Consider the following 21614-nt stretch of genomic DNA (forward strand, 5'->3'; position numbering starts at 1 on the left):
TCTCCTCTCTCCCTATGGCATGCTAAGATACAGCCCTATGCCTCAGTCCTCACCTACAAGGAGCCTTTTCACAGCCCCTAATCAGACCCTAGCTCAGGAGAAGCTAGGATTGTCCCCTAAAGAAGAATCTGGGGTAGGTTAAGGTTTTTTGCACCCACAGGCCAGCTGGATGGGAAGGTTACAAATCCATGAGATTATTCTCTGTATGGGGTTAGAATCTGGTTGCATTATTTGCAAACTCCTGAGTAGGTATTATGGGCTTGCCACTCTCCAGTACTGAAGTGCCAGGAGCATCAAGCTTGAGGACTCTTGTCCCAAATACCCTATAATACTTACTTACCAGACTTGAAAGCTACCACTTAGCTGGTCTCCTCTCAAGGACCTTGTTTACAGCTTGGGTGAAGGCAGTTCTCCTGTGTAGTCTGGGGTTGAGAAGGACTCCTTTACATACCCACAGATAAACATTTTCTTGGGAAGCATGGTCCTATGTACACTTCCCTGGGCACAGAGCTTCAGTGGGAAGCCTGGATTCTCCCCACTGGGAAGAGATTCCCCAGATTTCCTCCAACAATTGCTGAGTTGTCTCAACTCCAGGGGGCATCATTCACACTCCTGAGAATACTGTCTGTCTTAAATGAGAATGGGCCTTCTGGAGCTGAGCAACCTGAGTCTCACCCTTCCCAGAAGTGGCAGGAAGGACCCAACTGTCAGGACCGGAAAAGTGTCCAACGTACGTAATAGACAAAAGATGGAGAGAACCCAAATGGGCATTAAAAGATGAATGGATAAATGAAATGTGCTCCATCCATATAGTAGACTATTATTCAGCCATGAAAAATGAATGAGATGAGACATGCTATGACAAGGATGAGCCATGAAAACACGATGCTAAGTGAAAAAAGCCAGTCACAAATGATCATACATTATATATTTCCACCCATATGAAATGTCCAAAATAGGCCAATCTAGACAGCAGTAAATCAGTGGTTACTTGGGGGTGGGGGGAATGGGGAGATGGGAGGGTGATAAAGGGCCAAGGGGGAGTCTTTTGCAATGTTAAAAATATTCTGAAACTGACTGGTGATGGCTGCACAACTCTGAACATACTGAAAACCACTGAATTGTACACATTAAATGAGAGAATTGTGTGGTATGTGAATTCTCTCAATAAAGCTGTTTAAAAAACGTATCCCATGGAGGGTGAGTGCCCTCTAGGGGCCCTTAGGTGTCCAGAACAAGTCACATGCCACTTCTATATTTTTAAGATTTTAGCTAGATTAAAAATCAAAGAAATGCCTAAGGAAGGTAACACACAGTGTGGCAAACGTTTAACTTTTTATTGACGTGTAAAATACATGTAGAAAAGTGAAAATATCGGTGAACTGCATGATAGTTTTCTGCAAAATGAACATTTGTCAAGACAAACCTTGTTAAGACTGTCTCCAGGACTCTTTCTTGGGAACAATGCCAAAAGTCTAAATTTGAGTCCCTTCATATATCTGAAGCCACTTCTGAGTGACTCTGTAGGGCCCATTTTTTCCCCTCCTTTCCTTTCCTAATCTCTAGTATTATGCCATCAATGAGGTGGTTATTTATAATGAAATTGAAGTTAAATAAAAATAAATATTCAGTTCCTAAGTCACACTAGCTACATTCCAAGTATTCAGTAGGCCTATGTGGCAACTGGCTACCACATGGGACAGTGCAGATGCAAAACATTTCCTTTATCATAGAAAGTTCTGCTAGACAGTGTTGCTTTCGGGATGAACTCTGCCCTCTACCCTCTATTGCTTCATTGGTAAATTTTCTTTTACTTCTTTCTCTCCCCTCAACCCTGTTTCTTTCTTGTTTTTTAAATCGGTCAGCAAAATGTTCTGTCAGAACCTAACGTAATGTCTGCAGGAATAAGCCAGTAGAAATTACAAGGTTTGAAAATAGTTGTCAGGCAAAGAAATACAGCTAATAAATCATCACAAAGAAAAATGCACAGCTTCACCAGCAATTAAAGAAATGAAAGTTAAAATAATCCGGCCATACCAGTACATACTGTCTCAACTAGGAAAAATATGTAAAAATGATGAACTGTGATATAGGTAGTGCTGTAGGGAAAGAGGCACCATTATATACTGCTAGCCATCCTAGAATTATGTAAATCCTCCTGAAGAACCATTTGGAATTATGTTAGAAAACTATAAAACTATTTTCTGACTGAGTAATGCCACTTAATGACTATTACATATTTATTTATTTAACGGATAGCTGGTGTGAGACTTACTTTTTTTAAAAAGTGTACTTTTCACAATAATTCTATGAGTAAATAGGAATCCTTATCTTCATTTTAAAACTCAGAAAACTCAGGTTCCAGAAGTTAGGTAAGATATCCAGAGTAAAAGAGGACAGAGGTGGCCAAGCCAGGATTCAAGCTCAGACCTCTTGACCTAAGAAGACCTGCCCAGAACATCATATCGCCTCCCATTTTCAGAGAACTGCCTCCAAGGGAATTGTGCAATTGGGGCGAAGAAATTTATGCAAAAACCTCCATATCAACGTAATTATTACAATTACTACAAACGGAAAAATTGAAATATGCATACAGGAGGCAATGTAAGTTGGGAAGTTTACATTTCTGGGTTCAGAAACGTAGTAGGCTTTCAATAAACGCTTAGTTTTCACAAAAGTAATTTGGTGAAAAGGGACTCTGGCCCTTTAAAAGAGAAAGGGTTACTAGAGAAAGGAGGCGGGCTGTGGAGCTGAGGTGAAAAACGTCTTGGCTTATTTAAATGAGCATGCGTGAAGGCTCGCTCACCCTCCGTCACGTTCCTCCACTCAGTGCGCGTGCGCTGACTGAATCTTGAAGTCGTCTCAGCCCTGCAGTCTCCCGCGCAGCCTGTCCTTTTCTGCACATGCGCAAACATTAGCACGAGACCGGGCTGTTGATGAATGGCTCCCGGAGTTGCTCCTGCGCTTTGGACACCGCGGCCGGAAGGGGGCGGGATCGTGTTCCAAAGCGTCAAAGGGCGGAGAGTCTAAACAGAAGGCTGAGTTTGGGGACTGTCTCAGATGCACTGCTGCGGAACTTCTGAACCCAGAAATGTAAAGACCAGAATATGAGCACAGAGGACTTACTTTACGATTTAAAAAATGTTTTACAAGATTATTCTTGTTTACATGTGTTGTGTTAAATAAAATTTGTAGGGAGAGGGAGGATTTTCCCTGGGTTTTCTTTTTACCCATGAATTCTTACATTTCTAGAAGACTTCAGGACCCAGTAAAGAAACATTTGGATGCCTCCTATGTGCTGTTTGAAAATAACTATTTTTAAAAAAGGAAAAGGAAAAGGACAGGTTCTCGGCCACATAAACCTACGTCCTGAAATTCCTTAGAAAGAAATGTTAACCAAGAGCCAGAAAAGAAACAAGTTTGCCTAGAGGTAAGTGATTATGTGCATTTAAATTATAAATGCTTTGGAAATCCCTTGTGTCAGTTCGTCAACTTTATTCCTTAAACATTTGTGAAAGCACAGTATGTTTTGTATATGTGCCTTGTGCTGGATATTGGAGAGTCAACGATGAGTATAATTAGCCCCTGCCCTCAAAGAGTTCACACTCACAGAGGGAGGAGTGTGGGTCCTGGTGTAGGAAGAGCCTGGGCCGGTGTCTTGGAGGTAGTGTAAAGTGACTCAAGACTGTCTTGACAAAAACGGAAGGATGACCTCAAAGAACGTGGGAGCTTGTGTCCTGTGAACATTGTGGGGTAAAGGAGGTCTGGATGCCCAGCTGAGGAAGTTGGATCCAAATCCAGTGGTCTGGAACCACTGTGTTTTCTTGAACTTGCTTTGGTGACAGGGTGAAGCAGGTGTCTTGTGGACCACAGTGACCTGGTTAAACAGGGAGAAGCTGATAAAACTGCCTAAAGTAAAAAGTCTTAAGCTGGCAGGCAGTGAAACTTCCATGCCTGGCGTTATGGATCCTAGTTAAGAATCCAAACAACTGAAAGGAAAGGAAAGGAAAGGTAATTTTGGGATGTCCTGAGGGAGTTATGCAGACATTCTGTGGGGCTAGGGAGAAGAGCTTTTCCCTTTTGGATAGCCACCATCTCCCTAAACTATTTTCTCCTTGAGAGATAGGATCTTAGAAGGGTCCTAAGCCAAGAATAGACCTGCTGTAGATAAACTGCTCCATAGGCACTTCACAAAGAATACAGAAAAAAAGCAAACAAGGAAATCTTAAATGGACTAAAAATACAGTTAGTACATCTTCCACACAGGGCAGTCACATAGGACCTGATGCTCAGAAGGGCCTTGTGCTTGGCTTAATGTTTTGCTGTCACCATTTTGAAATTCTTAATTTTTTTTTTTTTGTAGATAATTATTTTTTATTGAAGGGTAGTTGACACACAGTATTACATTAGTTTCAGGTGTACAACACAGTGATTCAACATTTATATACATGATAATTCTAGCTACCAGCTATCACCAGACAAAGTTGTTACAATATTTTGAGAAACTTAACTTTTTAACAAAGGATCCCACATTTTCATTTTGTGCAGGGCCCCATAGATTATGTAGTTGGTCCTGCCTCCCTCCAACTTTTCTTCCCTCTTTCTTTCTTAGGCCTACTCTTCTCTTTCTCCCTCCTCCCCTTTTCTATTTTCCCCTCTTCCTCTTTTCCTTCCTTGGCTTCTTTCCACTCCTTTGAGGATGAGTCTAAGTGTGCTGTGGCCTTGTTAAGCCTCAAAATATGTTCCTGTTGTGGGTTAACCAGGACCTGGGAGAGGCCTGGAGCAGATTCTCCCTCAGATCTTCCACAAGGAACCGGCCCTGCTGATACCTTATTTTCAGATTTCTAGCCTCCAGAATTGTGAGAACTGAGACTGTTGTTTAAGCCCCCCAATTTGTGGCACTTTGTCACAGCAGCACTAGGAAATGAATATAGTTCCCAGTAGGTACTTAATAAACACTTGGTGAATACATGGATGGATGAAAAAGGATAATTTTATTGTCTCTGACTCTTCAGAAGATGACAAAAGACTTACCAAGATAGTAACTTTGGCCAACCTTTCAACTGTGAATGGTTGAAAAACAGGCCATTTCCCCGACCTACTTTCATTTTCTGCTGTGAAATAATCACTGTATTTGATACTGACTTTGTCTTGTGTCTCACGTTTGTCCTGGGTCATGGTAATTCGGGCAGGTAGAGTGGGTGGCTCTGGTCCCCTGTCACGGACACTATTGGTTGCCAGAGAAATTCAGCCCCTGCCCTGCCTCCTTGATGGCAGATCTCCAAATGTGTTAGCTTCCTTTTCATCCAGGGAAAGTGACCCCCACTCCCCCACCCTGAGCCAAAAGATGAATTACAACTGGGCAAACCTTTCTGTAAAGATAGTAAATATTTTCTGGCAATAGTAACTGCACTTCTAAAATGTTGAATGAAATTGAAATTGTGTAGCAAGTAATAAGGATCTCATTCATTACTCAAAATGTTAGGCTCTATCTTAGTTCATTCAGGCTGCTGTAACAAAATACCAGACTGGATGGCTTATAACCACCAACACTTATTTCTCACGGTTGGGAGGCTGGAGTACCATCGTGGTTGTGTGAGGGACCTCAGCAGGGTTGCTGACTTCTTATTGCATCCTCACAAAGCAGAAGGAGTGAGAGGGCTTTGTGGGGTCTCTTATAAAAACACTAATGCTATTCATAAGGGCTCCCCTCTCATGACCTAATCACCTCCCAAATGACCCCCTCATAATACCATCACATGGTGGGTTAGGATTCCAACATGTGTGAATCTTGGGGGGCAACATAACAGACCCTGAATATAAATAAAATCTTGTGATCTTAGGTACCATTCCAAAGAAGGGTTATTTGTGACAAATCCATTCCCATATCCCAGACTGTATCAGTTAGCTTTTGCAGTAAAACAAAACAGCTGCCTCTTCTTGGGGGCCATATGGCGATAAACATTCCTGTAGCTCATGCAGTTGCTGTCGGCTGGTCTAGGCTGGCCTTGCCTATGACAGCTCTTACCAAGGGTCTCAGCCTCCTTCTTGGGTCAGTGGGTAACTCAGGAATACTCTCCTTGGTGCAGAAGTACAAGAGAGCAAGTCTATTCCTTCAAGTGCTTTTAAGATCTTTGGTAACTGTAGCCAAAACAAGCTACATGACCAAATCCTAAATGAAGAAGTAGGAAGTACACTCTGCCTAGGGAATATACAGTGCTCTGTTGATATGGTAACAATGAGTCCTTTACAACAAAATTTCCTATGCCACAAGATACCATTTCAGGTTCCTAGTTTTGGTGGATGAAAAGAATAAAGTGAGGTGTGAGCCCCTGCACTGTATTTTACTGGGTAATCTGGACAGTTGTGACTCTCTGAAACCCAGTTTCCTCATCTCTAAAATACACCATAATAACATTTACCTTGCAGGATTGTTAGGAAGATTAAATGAAATAATGTTTGTAAAAGCATATGGTAAACAGTTAACAACTGTTCACATTGAAGGTGTGTGAAAAAATGTATAAATGGTGATGTTTGTACTGTTGTCAATCATCAGACACCAAGCAGTTGGTAAATTCAAGTGCTTTTTGTAGCAAGTGGCACTTATCTCCCCATTTCAAATAGCCCGATAGTAGCTTTCATGAAAACCCCGAGATTTACTTTTTGAACTACCAGCCATATGAAATACACTCTTCGAAGGTAATTTGAAAAAGTAGGAGGTTTGAACTCTTTTAGGGAACATATACCACTTTGGAGGACAGTTTGTCGTTATCTGGTAAAGGGGAGGATATCAGCAGCCTTACATCTGGCAATTCACTCCTGGTTATGTACCAGGATAAATGTACATGAATGCCCACTGTGGCATTGTTCTTCAAATCCAATGGGAAATGACCTGGATGTTTATTAGTGATAAGCACCTGCATACTATTCGTGCCATAGAACATGCGTACATATTTCACAGCAGTGAAAGCAGATTATAGTTTCATGCAACACTCCTGAGTCTTAAAAATAATACTGTGCTCAAGAAGATTAGTATAAAAATAAACAAGCAAATAAAGTATAATCTCACTAAAGTCCCAACTAGGTAAAACATATCTATGTCATGTAGGAATGCAAAAGATAAGTAGTAAAACTACAGGGAAAAGCAAATAAATTATTTTACTAACTAGGATTGTGGTTACCTCTGGGCTGTCATTGGGAATCAGCATATGCAAGGCTTCAGTGAGTTGGTGGTGTTCTGTTTTTTTAATTGAAATATAATTGACATGATGTCCTATTAGTTTCAGATGTACATCATAGTGATTTCAATATTTTTATACATTACAAAATCATCCCCCATATGTCTAGTTATCACCTGTCATCAAAGCTATTACAGAATTACTGACTCCATTGCCTATGCTGTACATTACATCACTATTATTCATTTATTTTGTAACTGGAAGGCAATAGTCTATTTTTTGACCTGGATGGTGGCTACATAGGTGTTCACCTGACAGCTTTGTTATGCTGTACATAATGTTATTTGCATTTTTCTGTGTACATATTTCACAAATAAAAATTCCCCTTCCTGCCTTCTTTATATCTTTCTTTTGAAATTTCCCAAAATAAAATGTAGAAAAAAATTAAGCATATATGTAGTAATGTTATGCTCTCATCTTTTGCATGCTATATATTTCACTTGTTAGTTACCCCTGTGGTGGGGTGCAAGGGGGCAGGCATCAGCCTCTAATTCCTTTTGCTGAGAAATGAGGTTTGGCACATTGTTTCATCGTAACAAAAGTCTGCTAGGCAGAAATCATTGGGAAGTCTTGTGTTATTAATGGATATTGCCTTCCCTTGGAAAGATCTTTCAATATAGTTTGTGTGATGTGATATTTAGCATGACATTTGCTACATGCCAATCAGAGCCCTGTCTAGCTTTGTTCATTGTAATCCCAGTACCTTGCACAGTGCTTGCACATAGTAGGCACTCAGAAACATATATTATTTATAACAGCTTTATTAAGATATGTCACCTACCCTAAAATTCATTTTTTAAACTATACAATTCACTGATTTTTTAGTATATTTGCAGAGTTGTACAACCATCACTACAATCTAATTCCAGAATATTTTCATCATCCCAAGAAGAAACTCCCTACCATTAGTGGTCACTCTCCCTTCCCCCTCATACTGTTCCCTGACAACCACTAATCTACTTCCTGTCTCCATGGATTTGACTATTAGGGCCATTTCATAGAAATGGAATCATACAATATGTGGTCTTTTGTGACTGACTTCTTTCACTTAGCATCAGGCTTTCAAGGTTCTTCGATGTGGTAGCACATGTCAGTGCTTCATTCCATTTCATAAATAATTTTCCATGTATGGCATATCATATTTTGTTTATGCATTCATCAGTTGACAGACGCTTGGGTTGCTTACACTTTTTGGCCGTATGAATAATACTGCTGTGAGATCTGAGACCAATTTCCTGTGTGTAGGCATAGGTTTTCTTTTCTCTTTTTACTATACCTAGAAGTGGAGCTTCTGGGTCAGGTGGTAACTTTATGTTTAAATTTTGAGAAACTGTCAACTGTTTCTTCCAAAGTGTCTGCACAATTTTACATTCCCACCAGTAATGCATGAGGGCTTTAATTTTTCCCAGTCTTCATCAACATTTATTGTCTTTTTAACTTTAGCCAACCTAGTGGACCTAAAGTGGTATCTCACCATGATTTGATTTGTATTCCCTAATGATTAATAATATTGAATTCAATATATATTTGTTAAATTCGGGAGTAGCCATGAACATTTCCAGAGTAAATAGCTACACCAAAATTTTTTTGTTGGTGCATCTTAAAATTAATACTTCAGTTTTTTCTGGTTATAAAAGTAGTACATGCTCATATACAGAGAAGACAAGTAATGATTCTATAACATCTTACTACGCTGATGAACAGTGACTGTAATGGGGTATGTGGGGGGGACTTGATAATAGGGGGAGTCTAGTAACCATAATGTTGTTCAAGTAATTGTACATTAACGATATCAAAATGAAAAAAAAAAAAAGTAGTACATGCTCATATGATCATCTCAAAACTCAGGATAGAGGTTACATTAGTGGGTAATGAAAATCTGGAAATCATTGTTTTGTTTTACTTATTAAGGATGAAGAGCATTAACGTATTTCTACCATCCGAGCTCTATGAATGGTTGTTTTTCAGGTAGGAGAAAAAAAAATATTTGTGAGTAAATCTGTTGATCAAGCCTTTGCCTTTTGTTGGAAAGAACAGAAAATTTCAGGAGTTGCCGGCAGGTGGCGCAGTGAAACAAGATTTAATCTTGTGGCCCAAAAGCAAACCAAAACAACAAAAAGCAGCCAACATTTCACTTGGTCATTGGAAAAAATTTTGTCAGTTCTCACTACCTACAGTCTTCCTCCAGTATCTGCCATCATACAAAAGGACCTGGTAGATAGGGCTTCACTGGGGAACTGTCAGGCCTAATTCTTCAGATGGTAGCGAACAAAGAGAAAAACAGACCCTCGACTTTCCTCCCTGTTGTTTCACAGAGGGCCTTCAAAATAATAGGGTTGGCAGGAACCAAGGTATAGGGCTTTTTGTGTCTGCTACAAATGAGGACAGCAAAGGTGTTTAGGAATAAACACATCCCTCAAATATTCTTAGATGGCTTTTGAGTGAATTAGAAAGTGTTCAGTTTCTAAACCTTTATTGAGCACTTCTTCCCATTCATATCTGGTTGATAACAACCATTGGGGGTTGGAGACATTTTCATTATTTAAAAAAAAGATATTTCAGTCTGGACACCAAGCCAAAAAAAAACATGCTCATCCTCCTTTTAATCAAGATAGATCTGCGTGCAAGGATGGCATCAGGACTGGATGAGGATGGTGGTGGCGGTGGGAGACTGGTTACATGTGAGGAGGAATGATCAGATAAGTAAATATACCAGGGATAGTGGGAGCCAGGTTTCTCACTCTTGGAGAAGGGAGTTAAAAATACAGAAAAGGGAAAAAAGCAGAAGACCTGTGGATTGGAATTGTATATTGGTGTGAAGTCATGGTTTTCAGTATTTATAGATGGAGTTATAGATGGAGTTATAGATTCAGGTGTGTGTACAAATATACATGGACAAACATAAATATAATTCCTAGAGCTGTCCCCTGATAGGGTTGGCAGTAGTGGCATCCTGTGCTGTTGAACACTCATCTAGTACCCAGAACTTGGCTTCCAGATACCATTCTCCACTAAAAGGAACTGGGAATACTTGGAGAAATAACTGACTCCAGAATTGGAGCAGGGAAAGTATTGGATGTGCTTGAAACATCTTTTTGTGTCAAAAAGTAAGGAAATGCTCAAAGAATGATGAGGACCTATCAAAAGGACACAGAAGGCAGCTAAAAGTGGACCTCAATGACCAAGTCTGTGACAGCTTGAGCATCAAAATAATTACAGATTATAACTAATTGACTAAAATAGAAAATATGAGTTCATACTAATATAAATAAATGGAAAGTTTGATGAAAAGCAGAGTATTTACACAGAGTGCCTCCCATAAAATGCTTACAAATTACAAAGGGGATAAGAGCAACTTTACAGTGGAGAAGCCAGGGAAACAGTACCTTAATCAAGCCAAGTGAACATCATTGGGAGTGAGACACACTGAAATTCTGTACCACCTGGTGAGCTGCATAAGAAGCACAGCATCATTGCTGTGCAAGTCTTAACAAGAATTATCTAATCTTAATCTAATAATATTAGGCAAACCCTAATTGAGGGAAATTCAACAAAATAACTGTCATGTTGTCTTCAGAAATGTCAAGATGGGGAAGATGGAAAAATCAAGGAATCATTCCATACATAAGAGACTAAAAGACGTGATAGCTCAGCATAGCAGGTGATCCTGGATGAGATCTTTTGCTATAAAGGATGCTTATTGGCACACCTGGAAAACTTGAATGGGAGTCTGAGGATCTGAGGGCAGTTATGTATCATTGTTACTTTCTTGATTCTGATGATTGTACTTTGGCTGATCAGGAGAATGTTCTTGATTGTAGGTAATGTATTCAGGAATGATGGGGTGAAGCACACCAGCAGTCTATGCTCAAATGGGTCCAAAAATAAATTATTTGTACTGTACTTCCATCTTTTCCTTAAGTTTGAGATTGTTGAATAAGCTTAAAAATGTGTGTGTGTGTGTGTGTATTTAATCAACTCACAGAATGGGAGAAAGTATTTGCCAATCTTATAATAAGGAACTTCTATCTGGAAAATATAAAGAACCCCACAACTCAACAAAGAAAAATGGCCCAATTTAAAAATGAGTGAAGGATTCGAATAGACATTTCTCCAAAAGAAGATATACAAATGGTCCAATAAGCACATGAAAAGACAGTCAACATTCTTAGCCATTAGGAAAGTGCAAAATCAAAACCACAGTAAGATACACTTCACACAAAATCACAGTGATGGCTAAAATGGAAAACATGGACAATAATAAGCATGCGGAGAAATCAGAGCCTTCAAAGATTGCTAATGAAGATGTAGAATGGTGTAGCCACTTTGGAAAACAGTTTGGCAATTCTTCAAAATGTTACAGACAGAGTTACTGTCTGACACAGCAATTCCACTCCTAAGTGTAATACCAAGAGAAATGAAACCTGTGTCCACACAAAAACTGGTACATGAATATTCATAGCATTATTTTATAAGAGCCAAAAAGTGGAAAAACCCAAATTTCCATCAACTGAAGAATGGTTAAACATGTGGTGCCCATCTGAGTCTGAGGCCTGCCTGAGAACCAGGAGAGCTGATGGTGTGAGCTCTAGTCCAAGTCCAAAGGCTTGAGTAGCAGGCACGCTGATGGTATGAATCCTGTCTAGTCTGAGGGCAGGAAAAGGCCAATGTCCCAGCTTATAGTCAGGCAGAGAGAATTTTCTCCTTTATCTTTTTGTTCGGTTCAGACCCTCAAACTTTTTGCATGAGCTGCCCCCACTGCTTGGGGAAGACAATCTGCTTTACTCAATCTATGATTCAAATAATCTCATCTCGAAACACCCTCACAGTCACACCCAGAATAATGTTTAACCAGATGTCTGGGCATCCTGTGGCCTAGCCAAGTTGACACATAAAATCATCTCATCACAGTATCTTAATAAAGCTATTAAGGTCATGGAAAACAGGCAAGACATACAATCACAGACCAGGGAGACTGGGGACATGATGCCTAAATGCAATGTCAGATGGAATCCTGGAACAAAAAAAAGGGTATTAGTGGAGAAACTAGTGAAATCTAAATAAAGCCTGGGGTTTTGTTTCTAGTAATAATCCTATGTTAATTTCTCAGTTTTGATAAAGGTGCCATAATTATGCAGATTGTCAACATTAGGGGAAACTGGGTGAAGAGTGGGAACTCTCCGAACTAAGTTTGCAGTTTTGTTTGTAAATCTACAAGTACCCCAAAATAAAATGTTTGGTTTTTGTAAACCCAAATATATAAAGTCAGTGCTTTCTAGTCTTGCATGGTGTCAGACACTTTAGCTACATCATAACATGTGATCTTCACAATACTCTAATGAGAGCAAGTCCCAGTTTATGGAGAAGGTGCATTAGTACTCAGGGTCACATACCCAGCAAGTGGAATTTGAACTCAGGTCTGTTAGGACAAAATACAGTCAGCCAGCCCGTACTTTACAGCCCCAGGTAGGTCCAGTAATGCAAATAACTGGATATGCAAATGAATAAAGATTTAAAGGACATTTTGATACTTGAAGAGTAAACATTAAATAAATGAAATTTAATAGATAATACTTGCTGTTTACAGTATGAACCTGTGAACAGATAGGGGCTTAAAATTAATTTCATTTTTTTCTTTTTTTCTTCTTCCTTTCTCCTTTCCTTTTTCCTTCCCTCCCCTCCCCTATCTCTCCACCTCTCCCCTCCCCTCCCCTGCCCTTTCTTCCTTTCACAGGAGTAGGATTTTAAATTTCTATCAAACACTCGAACATTTCAGGAAAAAAAAATGCCATCAATTTACATGATGGACTATTTCTGTTATACTCATTTCACCCAATCTTTTTCAGGGTACATGAATTATCATATAACTTTAATCAGTATATACACATTATTTTGGGCTCTAGTTTTTTACTTAACATGATTCATTAAGTGTGTTTACAAGCATCCGTTAATTCCCATCATGATCATTTTAACAGCCATATCGGTATTACATGAAATAGACTGTAGCTTGCTTAACAGTTTCTCTGTTGTGGGGCATTGGGATGCTTGCAGTGTGTGGCTGTTCTGAAGAATGCTGCTATAAACATATTTGCACAGATTGCATGTTATAATGTTTGGGACTACTTTGAGCAAGGGCATTTGTGGAAAGCAGATGAAGGAAAAGTCCCTGGAATTTTCACTTCAAAAGGTAGTCTGAAAGTGCTCTGGGTAGAAACCTGGACAGGGTGACAGTCAGGTAAGATGTGATAGCTCTGGCACCTGAGTGGCTACACCAAAGGGGTGGCCAGCCTGTGCCATCTGCAGAAGGGCTCGTAAATAATGCACATGGAGTCCTGCCCCCACAGAGAGAACAGGCCCTTAGATTTGCAACCTGACTCTAGCCATCTACCAATAAGGTGCACCTGCCCAGCTTTCCCCAGGGGTAGCACCGGCCTCTCTCTCTGCCCATGGGCAGCCTGGGGTGGAAGGACCCACTTGAATTGAGCAGCTGCAAGCAGAAGTGAGGGACATCTTCCCAAATCCTCTGCTTGGTGACATTTTACTCATCCTTCAAGGCTTTGTGTTTCCTTTTTGATTCTGCAACCCCAGTTAAATAAATCACTTTCTTTGTCTTCCACCATTTGAGTGATACATACAGTTTGCATAAAGATGACATTTTATCTTGAGTCTCAAAATCATTTGTTGCCAAGGGTTACAGGTTATGCAAATACATGAAGTAAGCCTGGGGCAGTACATCTGAGCATTGTGGGGACTGTGTCAACTGGCAAGCTCCATGGGAAGGGGACATCTTTTACTCTGTTCCAGCCCATTGTCCTGCAAGAATGTTAGCCCAGTGTGACGAGATCTTTCCATTTTTCAAGAGAAAGTAAAGTCTGGATTTTTATGTAAAATTGTCTTTTTCTTTATTTAAAAATATTTACATAAATGTTTATAGTGATTTAATTCATAATCAACCTAAACTGGAAACAAGCCAAAGGTTCTTCAAGCCGTGCATGGACAAAGAATGGATAAGCAAACTGATCCATCCATACAGTGCAATACACTCAGCAAAAAGAAAGAAAGGGCATGAATTACTGACACCCACAGTACTCGTCTGAATGGCAAGTGCATTATGTTGATTTCTGCCAGCCAAGATACAGTAACTTGGACCAGATTTACCTTCTCACCTGAAACTAGAAAATGGAGAAAATATTTATGAAATGTTTTTCATTTAAGACACTGGACATCAGTCAACAGGATAATGATCCCTGAGAGACAGGAAGAACATGGAGTTAGTTTACAACTGCCCAGCTTATTGTCTTGAGAGGTTTGTAGGCCATGGTGTGGGGACAGTGGGCTCCAGTACAGACTCGCAGATGCTCTGGCTGAGAAGACAGCTGAGAGTCCAGGGGAACCAAGGAGGTTGGGATCCTAGAGATGACACAGCTGTGCATGGTGACTCCAGAGGCCTGCAGAATATCCTCCAGTGGTGAACTGAGCACTGGTCAGCATGTGTACACAAGGGCACCTAACATAATGGAGGTAAGAGCATATGGCACGCACAGAGGACCAGGAGTAGTGCCAGTTCCACCAGCCAGACTGAAAAACCCTGTGGTTCATGGGCCACTAGTCTTGCCTCAGCAGTGGGGAAAAATCAGCTCTAGACTGAGTCCTGTTTTGGTCCCAGGTAAATGTTAAAAGCAAGATTCAACAGGATCAAATTGCTTCCAAGTCACTTAAATGCATCCAATATAAAGCTCAAGAATATTTTTTAGGAATACTAAAATGTAAAAGAAGAAGAGAGGGGAGGAGAAGGGAGAGAGAGAGTGGGGAGCAAGGAGAAGAATAGAGGAGGGGGACGAGGAAGGGAACCAACCAAAAAGGTGGAATTCACACATATCCAGTCCATAATAACCAGGCATGTAAACAAGCCTCCTTTCATCTCTTTTGAGCAGTGTGGTTATGAGTTGAATTGTGTCTCCCAAAAATATTATGTTGAAATCCTAACCTCTAGAGATGAGGCTCATTAATTAAAAGTTGGTCATTAATTAGCTGGTAATCTTGAGTAAATCATACTGTTCTTCAGGCCTCAATTAAGAATTGGAACTATTTCTCTGTGTGCTTATTTGCATATTCCCCATTCAGAGTTCTCAGAGGGGTCTATGAACTCCCCAAGTTGAGAACCTCTGCAGTAGATGATCTTTTTTTAAATTAAGGTATGATTGATATACACTCTTATGAAGGTTTCACATGAAAAAACAATGTGGTTACTACATTTACCTATATTATCAAGTCCCCACCCATACCCCAATGCAGGCACTGTCCATCGGTGTAGTAAGATGCCACAGGTTCACTATTTACCTTCTCTGCGCTACACTGTTTTCCCCGTGATCCCCCACACCATGTGTACTAAACATAATACCCCTCAATCCCTTTCTCCCTCCCTCCCCACCTGCCCTCCCACATCCTTCCCCTTTGGTAACTACTAGTTCCTTCTTGGAGTCTCTGAGTCTGCTCTATTTTGTTCCTTCAGTTTTGCTTTGTTGTTATACTCCACAAATGAGGGAAATCATTTGGTACTTGTCTTTCTCCCCCTGGCTTATTTCACTGAGCATAATGTCCTCTAGTCCATCCACGTTGTTGCAAATGGTAGGATTTGTTTCTTTCTTATGGCTGAATATAGTATTCCATTGTGTATATGTACCACCTCTTCTTTATCCATTCATCTACTAATGGACACTTAGGTTGCTTCCATATCTTGGCTATTGTAAAAAGTGCTGTGATAAACATAGGGGTGCACATGTCTTTTTGAATCTGAGAAGTTGTATTCTTTGGGTAAATTCCAAGGAGTGAGATTCCCGGGTCAAATGGTATTTCTATTTTTAGTTTTTTGAGGAACCTCCATATTGCTTTCCACAGTGGTTGAACTAGCTTACATTCCCACCAGCAGTGTAGGAGGGTTCCCCTTTCTCCGCATCCTCGCCAGCATTTGTTGTTCTTAGTCTTTTCGATGCTGGCCATCCTTACTGGTGTGAGGTGATATCTCATTGTGGTTTTAATTTGCATTTCCCTGATGATTAGTGATGTGGAGCATCTTTTCATGTGTCTGTTGGCCATCTGAATTTCTTCTTTGGAGAACTGTCTCTTCATATCCTTTGCCCTTTTGTTAATTGGGTTATTTGCTTTGTGGGTGTTGAGGTATGTAAGTTCTTTATATATTTTGGATGTTAACCCCTTGTTGGATATGTCATTTACAAATATATTCTCCCTTACTGTAGGATGCCTTTTTGTTCTGTTGATGGTGTCCTTTGCAGTACAGAAACTTTTTAGTTTGATGTAGTCCCATGAGTTCATTTTTGCTTTTGTTTCCCTTGCTCGAGGAGGTATGTTCAGGAAGAAGTTGCTCATGCTTATATTCAGGAGTACACATATGTTTTTGAGGGCCTACTCTCTGCCAAGCTCTGGGGATGACAACCAAGACAGAGACAAGATCCCTGAGACCTCATGGAGACTAGACTATGCCCATGGAGGAAAACGTACAACCAACATGGAGACAAACATGTTCATATAATGGTAGCTTGTATGAAGGAAACAAAACAGGAGATATATAAGTGACCAGGAGGAGGCTTGAACCTCTGGGTAATCAGGAAAAGTCTATTCAGAGGTGATGTTACAGGTTGGATTGTGTCCCTGGGAAAGGTATGTTGTAGTTCTAATACCCACTACCTCATAATGTGACCTTAAATGGAAATAGGGTCTTTGCAGGTGTAGTTGAGATGAGGTCGTGCTGGAGTAAAGTGGGCCCTAAGTCCATTAGATTGGCGTCCTTGTAAGAGGAGAGGACACAAACAGCCACCAGGGAGGAAGGCCATGTGACAGCGGAAGCAGAAATTGGAGGGATGAAGCTTCAAGCTGAGGAATGACAAGGATTGATAGCCACCCTATGAAGAAGCAAGAAAAGATTCTACCCAGAGTTATCAGGGGGCATAGCCCTGCTGACCCTGATTTGGCAGGGCTAGCTGGCGTCGGGAACCGTAGAGAATACATTTCTACTGTTTAAGCAACCCAGTTTGTGGTTAAGGCAGTGCTAGAAAACTAACAGGTGTCATATGAACTAAGGCTTGAATGATGAGAAAAAGTCAACCATAGGAACAATGTTCTAGTAAGGTCAGGAAGAGGAAAAAACGGAGGCCGGAGAGTAACAACCCGGGGCGGGACGGGGTGTGGTAAGATTAGTAGGGACTGGAAAGCTAGGCGGGGATGGATCTTGTAGGAGGACCATGCAGGGGAAGGGGAGGGAATTTGGATTCAATTCGCTTTGAGGACTGTGTCATTCGAGTGACAGAAACAGCTGTTAAGAGTCACCGAGAGTCTTAGAGGGCAGGGAACTAGGATGTATTAATTGCAGTAGGTAATGACCATGTGAGATGACAGGGCCCTCCCCGCGCTTCCCCGCCCTGCCCCGCGACCTTGCTCGACTGCCGATGTCAGTTCTAGCATTCCAGGCCCTTGGCTTTGGCTCAGGTCAGGCAATGCCACGGGGTGGTGAGCTTCCACCTTCCCCAAATCTTTCTCCCTCCCGATCCTAGGCAGCCCAAATAAACACAGTCTAAGTAAAATAAGTTCTGCAAATGCAGTTTACAGTCAACCCCAACTGGGAGAGAGATTCTGGAGGCGCAAAAGCACTCTCACTAGGGCAGCGACAGACTGCCGAAACCTGCAAAACTCCGGCAGACTTCTCCCTCCCCCACGGCCCCGGCCAGCGCAGCGGGGGCGGAGCCGGGGAAGCGCGTGCGCAAGAGCGAGACCCGCCCCCTGGCGATGGGCGGGGCTGTGACGTCAGGGGCGCGCGTGGCTCCGGCTGCGCAGGAACAGCTGGTGGCTCGGAAGGCGGCCGGCAAGCGAACGCGCTTGGGCTGTAGGCGACCGCCGCGCGGGGCTGCGGGAGCCGCCGCCCCCTCGCGCCGCCGCACCATGTCCGGCCAGCTGGAGCGTTGCGAGCGCGAGTGGCACGAGCTGGAAGGAGAATTTCAGGAACTGCAGGTAGGGCCGGGCCACCTGGTCGTGCAACTCTGCTACCTGAGGTGCAATGCCTTCCCTTTCCTGCTTCCCCGGCTCTGGCGGTGGGGCCCTCAGGGCCTAGGGATACCCCTGGTTAGACCCTGGGGGCTGGGGGTACGCGTGGGCCAGCCCCTCCATCTCCCCGCACTTCAGCTCTACATCCACTTGGGTCGCCGGGTCGGAGCCCACCATTCCGCCACCTTTACTCCGCGCATCTCCTTCGCTGCAGAAAGTTGGTCTGTGGTCTCTGAGGGGAAGTTTCAAGTGTGTTCATGTGGGAAAGGCCTGGGGGACAGGTATGTGCTGGGACTCAAAGAGAACAGCCTGGCCCCACCTCCGCAGGGTCTCCTATACCCCCCACCACAAGCCCCCGAATTTCCCGCTACTCTGGCGGGGCAGCCCTCTCTTCTTGTAGATCCGTTTTGGCAGGTGTGCTTGGGAGACGTTCACCTTCTACCCGCAGGCTTTGCTTAGGGATTGGGGACCCCTGTTTTCTGTCTTTGGAGCCCTGGTATCTGTGCCAGCTTCTGGCGCTGCTGCAGGCTGAGTCTGGCGTTGTGGATGACATCTGTCAGTTCTGACAGCTGGGTTGCCTCCCTCAGTGATAGAGGCTGCTCCCAGCCCTCGCCCATCTGGCCCAGAGCCTTACGTGGGGTGGGGTGAGAGTGGGTGTAGGAGAGGCCCCTGAGAGAATGGTATTGCCCTGGAGGAGTCCTCAGGAGGAGCTGTTCCTCATATGAGGTTCAAAGAGGCCTCAGCCACCTTCTCTGGTGACAAGAAGTGCCTCAGGGACCTTGGGGTTGGCCAGGAGGAATTCCTGGATCGTTTTTGGAGATGAAGCTGTTCCCTCTCCAGCTACCAGCTTGTTTTCTCCAGAGAAGGCCTCTGTTTGCCTGAAATCACACCCCACACCCTCACCCCACTCCCTCATATTCTCCGCTGGAGCTGCGACATTGTCCCTGTCTACATAGCTCTTGACTGCAGTTGATTGGCCTCCTGTAGGGTCCAGAGGAGGGCAGAGGAGATTGCCAAGGGTGTCTGTGATGGATCTGTCTAGACATGAGGCAGTAGGTCTGGGTGAATAGAGAGATGGGTGCTGGGGAGAAGGCTGATCAGGAAGTGGGGTGCTGTTACAGGCATGAGCAGAGGATGAGGTAACCAGTACTAGTGTGCCTCTTTTGGCCTGTCCAGCGTGTGTTGGTTGGTGCCCTCTCCTTCAGGCCCAGGGTGTGGGTCCCCCACTGCCTCAGTTCCCAGGGGACCCTTCTGGTTCCACTCCCATTGAGAAGACTCAGCCACTTCTTAATACTTTGTCCCACTGGGTTCTTTTATGGGCCATGTCCAGCCATGGAGCCACAAAAGGGGTATTAGGTTCAGGAGTGGGAGAAGAGTTTTATGGTGCTTTTGTTGTTCATAATTCCTTTGCCTTGCCCTGCCTCAGATTAGGAGAGGAGGAGTCCTAACACTTCAGAGCTATGCAATTAATGCAATTAACAGTAATTAGATAGCTAGTCTTGGCAGGCAGAGGTTGCAGAGATGCTTGATTTGTTGTGTTCTTACTTGGTGTCTCTGGGGCTTAGGTGTGTGAGGGACAAAACAGACAGGAATTGGGAATTAATCCTGCATTTTGTTCCCTGGTGTACAGCAAGCAAGAGTTGCAGAGGGCTGGCTGGGTGGAAATTGATGTCCTCTGCTTGGTTCTTTAGCAGAGGGGGAACTGGAGTGCCTGGGTCCTGCTTTGGGGAAGAAGGACCCTGTAGGCCTCAGGCTTTGGTGGGCAGCTGCTGGGTCAGAGGCCAGGGATGATGGAAGGCCCCAGAGTCTCCTGAAGGTCAAGGTCATAGAGTGGAGCAAGAACACTGTCTACATCTTCAATTTTTAGGTGAGGAAACTTGTGCTTGGGAATGGCCATTGACTAAGCTGGGGTCACACCGGTATTTAGTGGCAAAGTCAGGACTGGAACTTCATTCTCTAAGTGGTTAATTGGGATGTCTGTTTTTGCAGTCCCCTCCCCCCATAAGAAATGTGAGAGCTCTGAACTCCTGAGATGAGTCTCTGGAAACATGCATATGCTAAATAGGGTATACATTGTCATTGTGTATGTGTTGCACAGTCTTTCAGATGAGACATTTGTTGGGGAACAAGGAGGTCACCACAGGTAGGCAGATGGGCAGATTGGAACTAAAAAGGTTAACAACGGGAAGGATTTTTTTTCCACCAGAAAATTCTGGTGTATCTTAATTTTCTTATATCTGCCTCAGAATCTGGGACTTGTGGGTTTTATGTTTGTATATGATTCAGTCTTTCTTAGAGTGGTGTATGTCTATGTTTGTCTCTCCTTCCCTTTTTCAAATGAAGGGAGGAAAGAGGAAACCTAATTCTAAAACCCTAGAGAATTTGAAAGATCTTTGGAATTCCCCATGTCCCCAAAGCCATAATCTCTGGGACTTTCTAGAGGAAAGGATCCTTTTTCTTTTGTGATTTGCATCCGCCCAGGCTTCACTGGACTCGGGCAAGGTCAAGTCACTAAGGGAATTTGGTTTTAGCTGATTGGGGTTTCAGCCATGCTGGTGAATTGAGCCTCAGTGTGAGACCAGCACGTTTTTGGTACTGTGACCTGTGGTGTGACCACAAAAGGTCACTTACAGACCCTGCAGCAGGTGACTTAATGAGCATTTCCTCCCTTGCATCGCTGGAAACCCGACTCTGGTCCTTCTCACCCAGGAAGGAGGTAGCCTGAAGAGGCCTTTCTCTAAACCTGATCTTGCAGAAATTCAGGAGCCTGGTAGGCCATTGTAAAGATTTTTGGCTTTTACTGCCAATGAAATGGGCATCCGTCTGGCTGCTGTGTATACACTAGACATGAGGGGGACAGGGTGGAAGCAAGATCAGAATCATTTTTTTTCATCACATGAGACAACAAATTTCCTTTAATTAAGCCAGTTTAAATAGAATTTTCAGTCACTTCTGTTAAAGCATCCTGGATTAGGGACTCTCAATTTTTTTTTATTAAGGTGTCATTGATGTACAATCTTATGAAGGTTTCACATGAGCAACATTGTGGTTTCAACATTCACCCATATTATCAAGCCCACCGGACCCCACTCCTCATTGCAATCACTATCCATCAGTGTAGTAAGATACTGTAGTCATTTCTAAGATCAGTATCATTTTATTAAAGCCCTGTAAAATAGATACTGTCATCTCCATTTTACAGAGTGAAAATCACATACCCATAGTCACATGGTTTGTAAGTACTGGAGTCAGGATTGAACTCATGCTGTTGTATGTTAAAGTCTGTACTCTTAACCACTACACAAGGCAGGTCTACCCTGG

At 42.7% G+C, this 21614-nt stretch overlaps 1 protein-coding gene across 3 annotated transcripts in view; it reads left to right on the forward strand.

Moving 5' to 3' along the window:
- Nucleotides 1–17885: 17885 nt before the first annotated feature.
- The window catches only part of TMEM120B (transmembrane protein 120B), a 32557-nt gene continuing 28828 nt past the window's right edge, over nt 17886–21614 (forward strand). The window contains exon 1 of one of the 3 annotated variants that reach the window (XM_036929178.2): nt 17886–18260. In XM_036929178.2, coding sequence (XP_036785073.2) covers nt 18039–18260 — 222 coding nt within the window. In that variant the 5' untranslated portion in view covers nt 17886–18038. The remainder of the gene's footprint in view (nt 18261–21614) is intronic. The other 2 variants (XM_036929179.2, XM_036929177.2) reach the window with 2 other exon arrangements.

The sequence above is a fragment of the Manis pentadactyla genome, chromosome 14 (assembly GCF_030020395.1).
Source record: "Manis pentadactyla isolate mManPen7 chromosome 14, mManPen7.hap1, whole genome shotgun sequence".
Classification (NCBI taxonomy): domain Eukaryota; kingdom Metazoa; phylum Chordata; class Mammalia; order Pholidota; family Manidae; genus Manis; species Manis pentadactyla.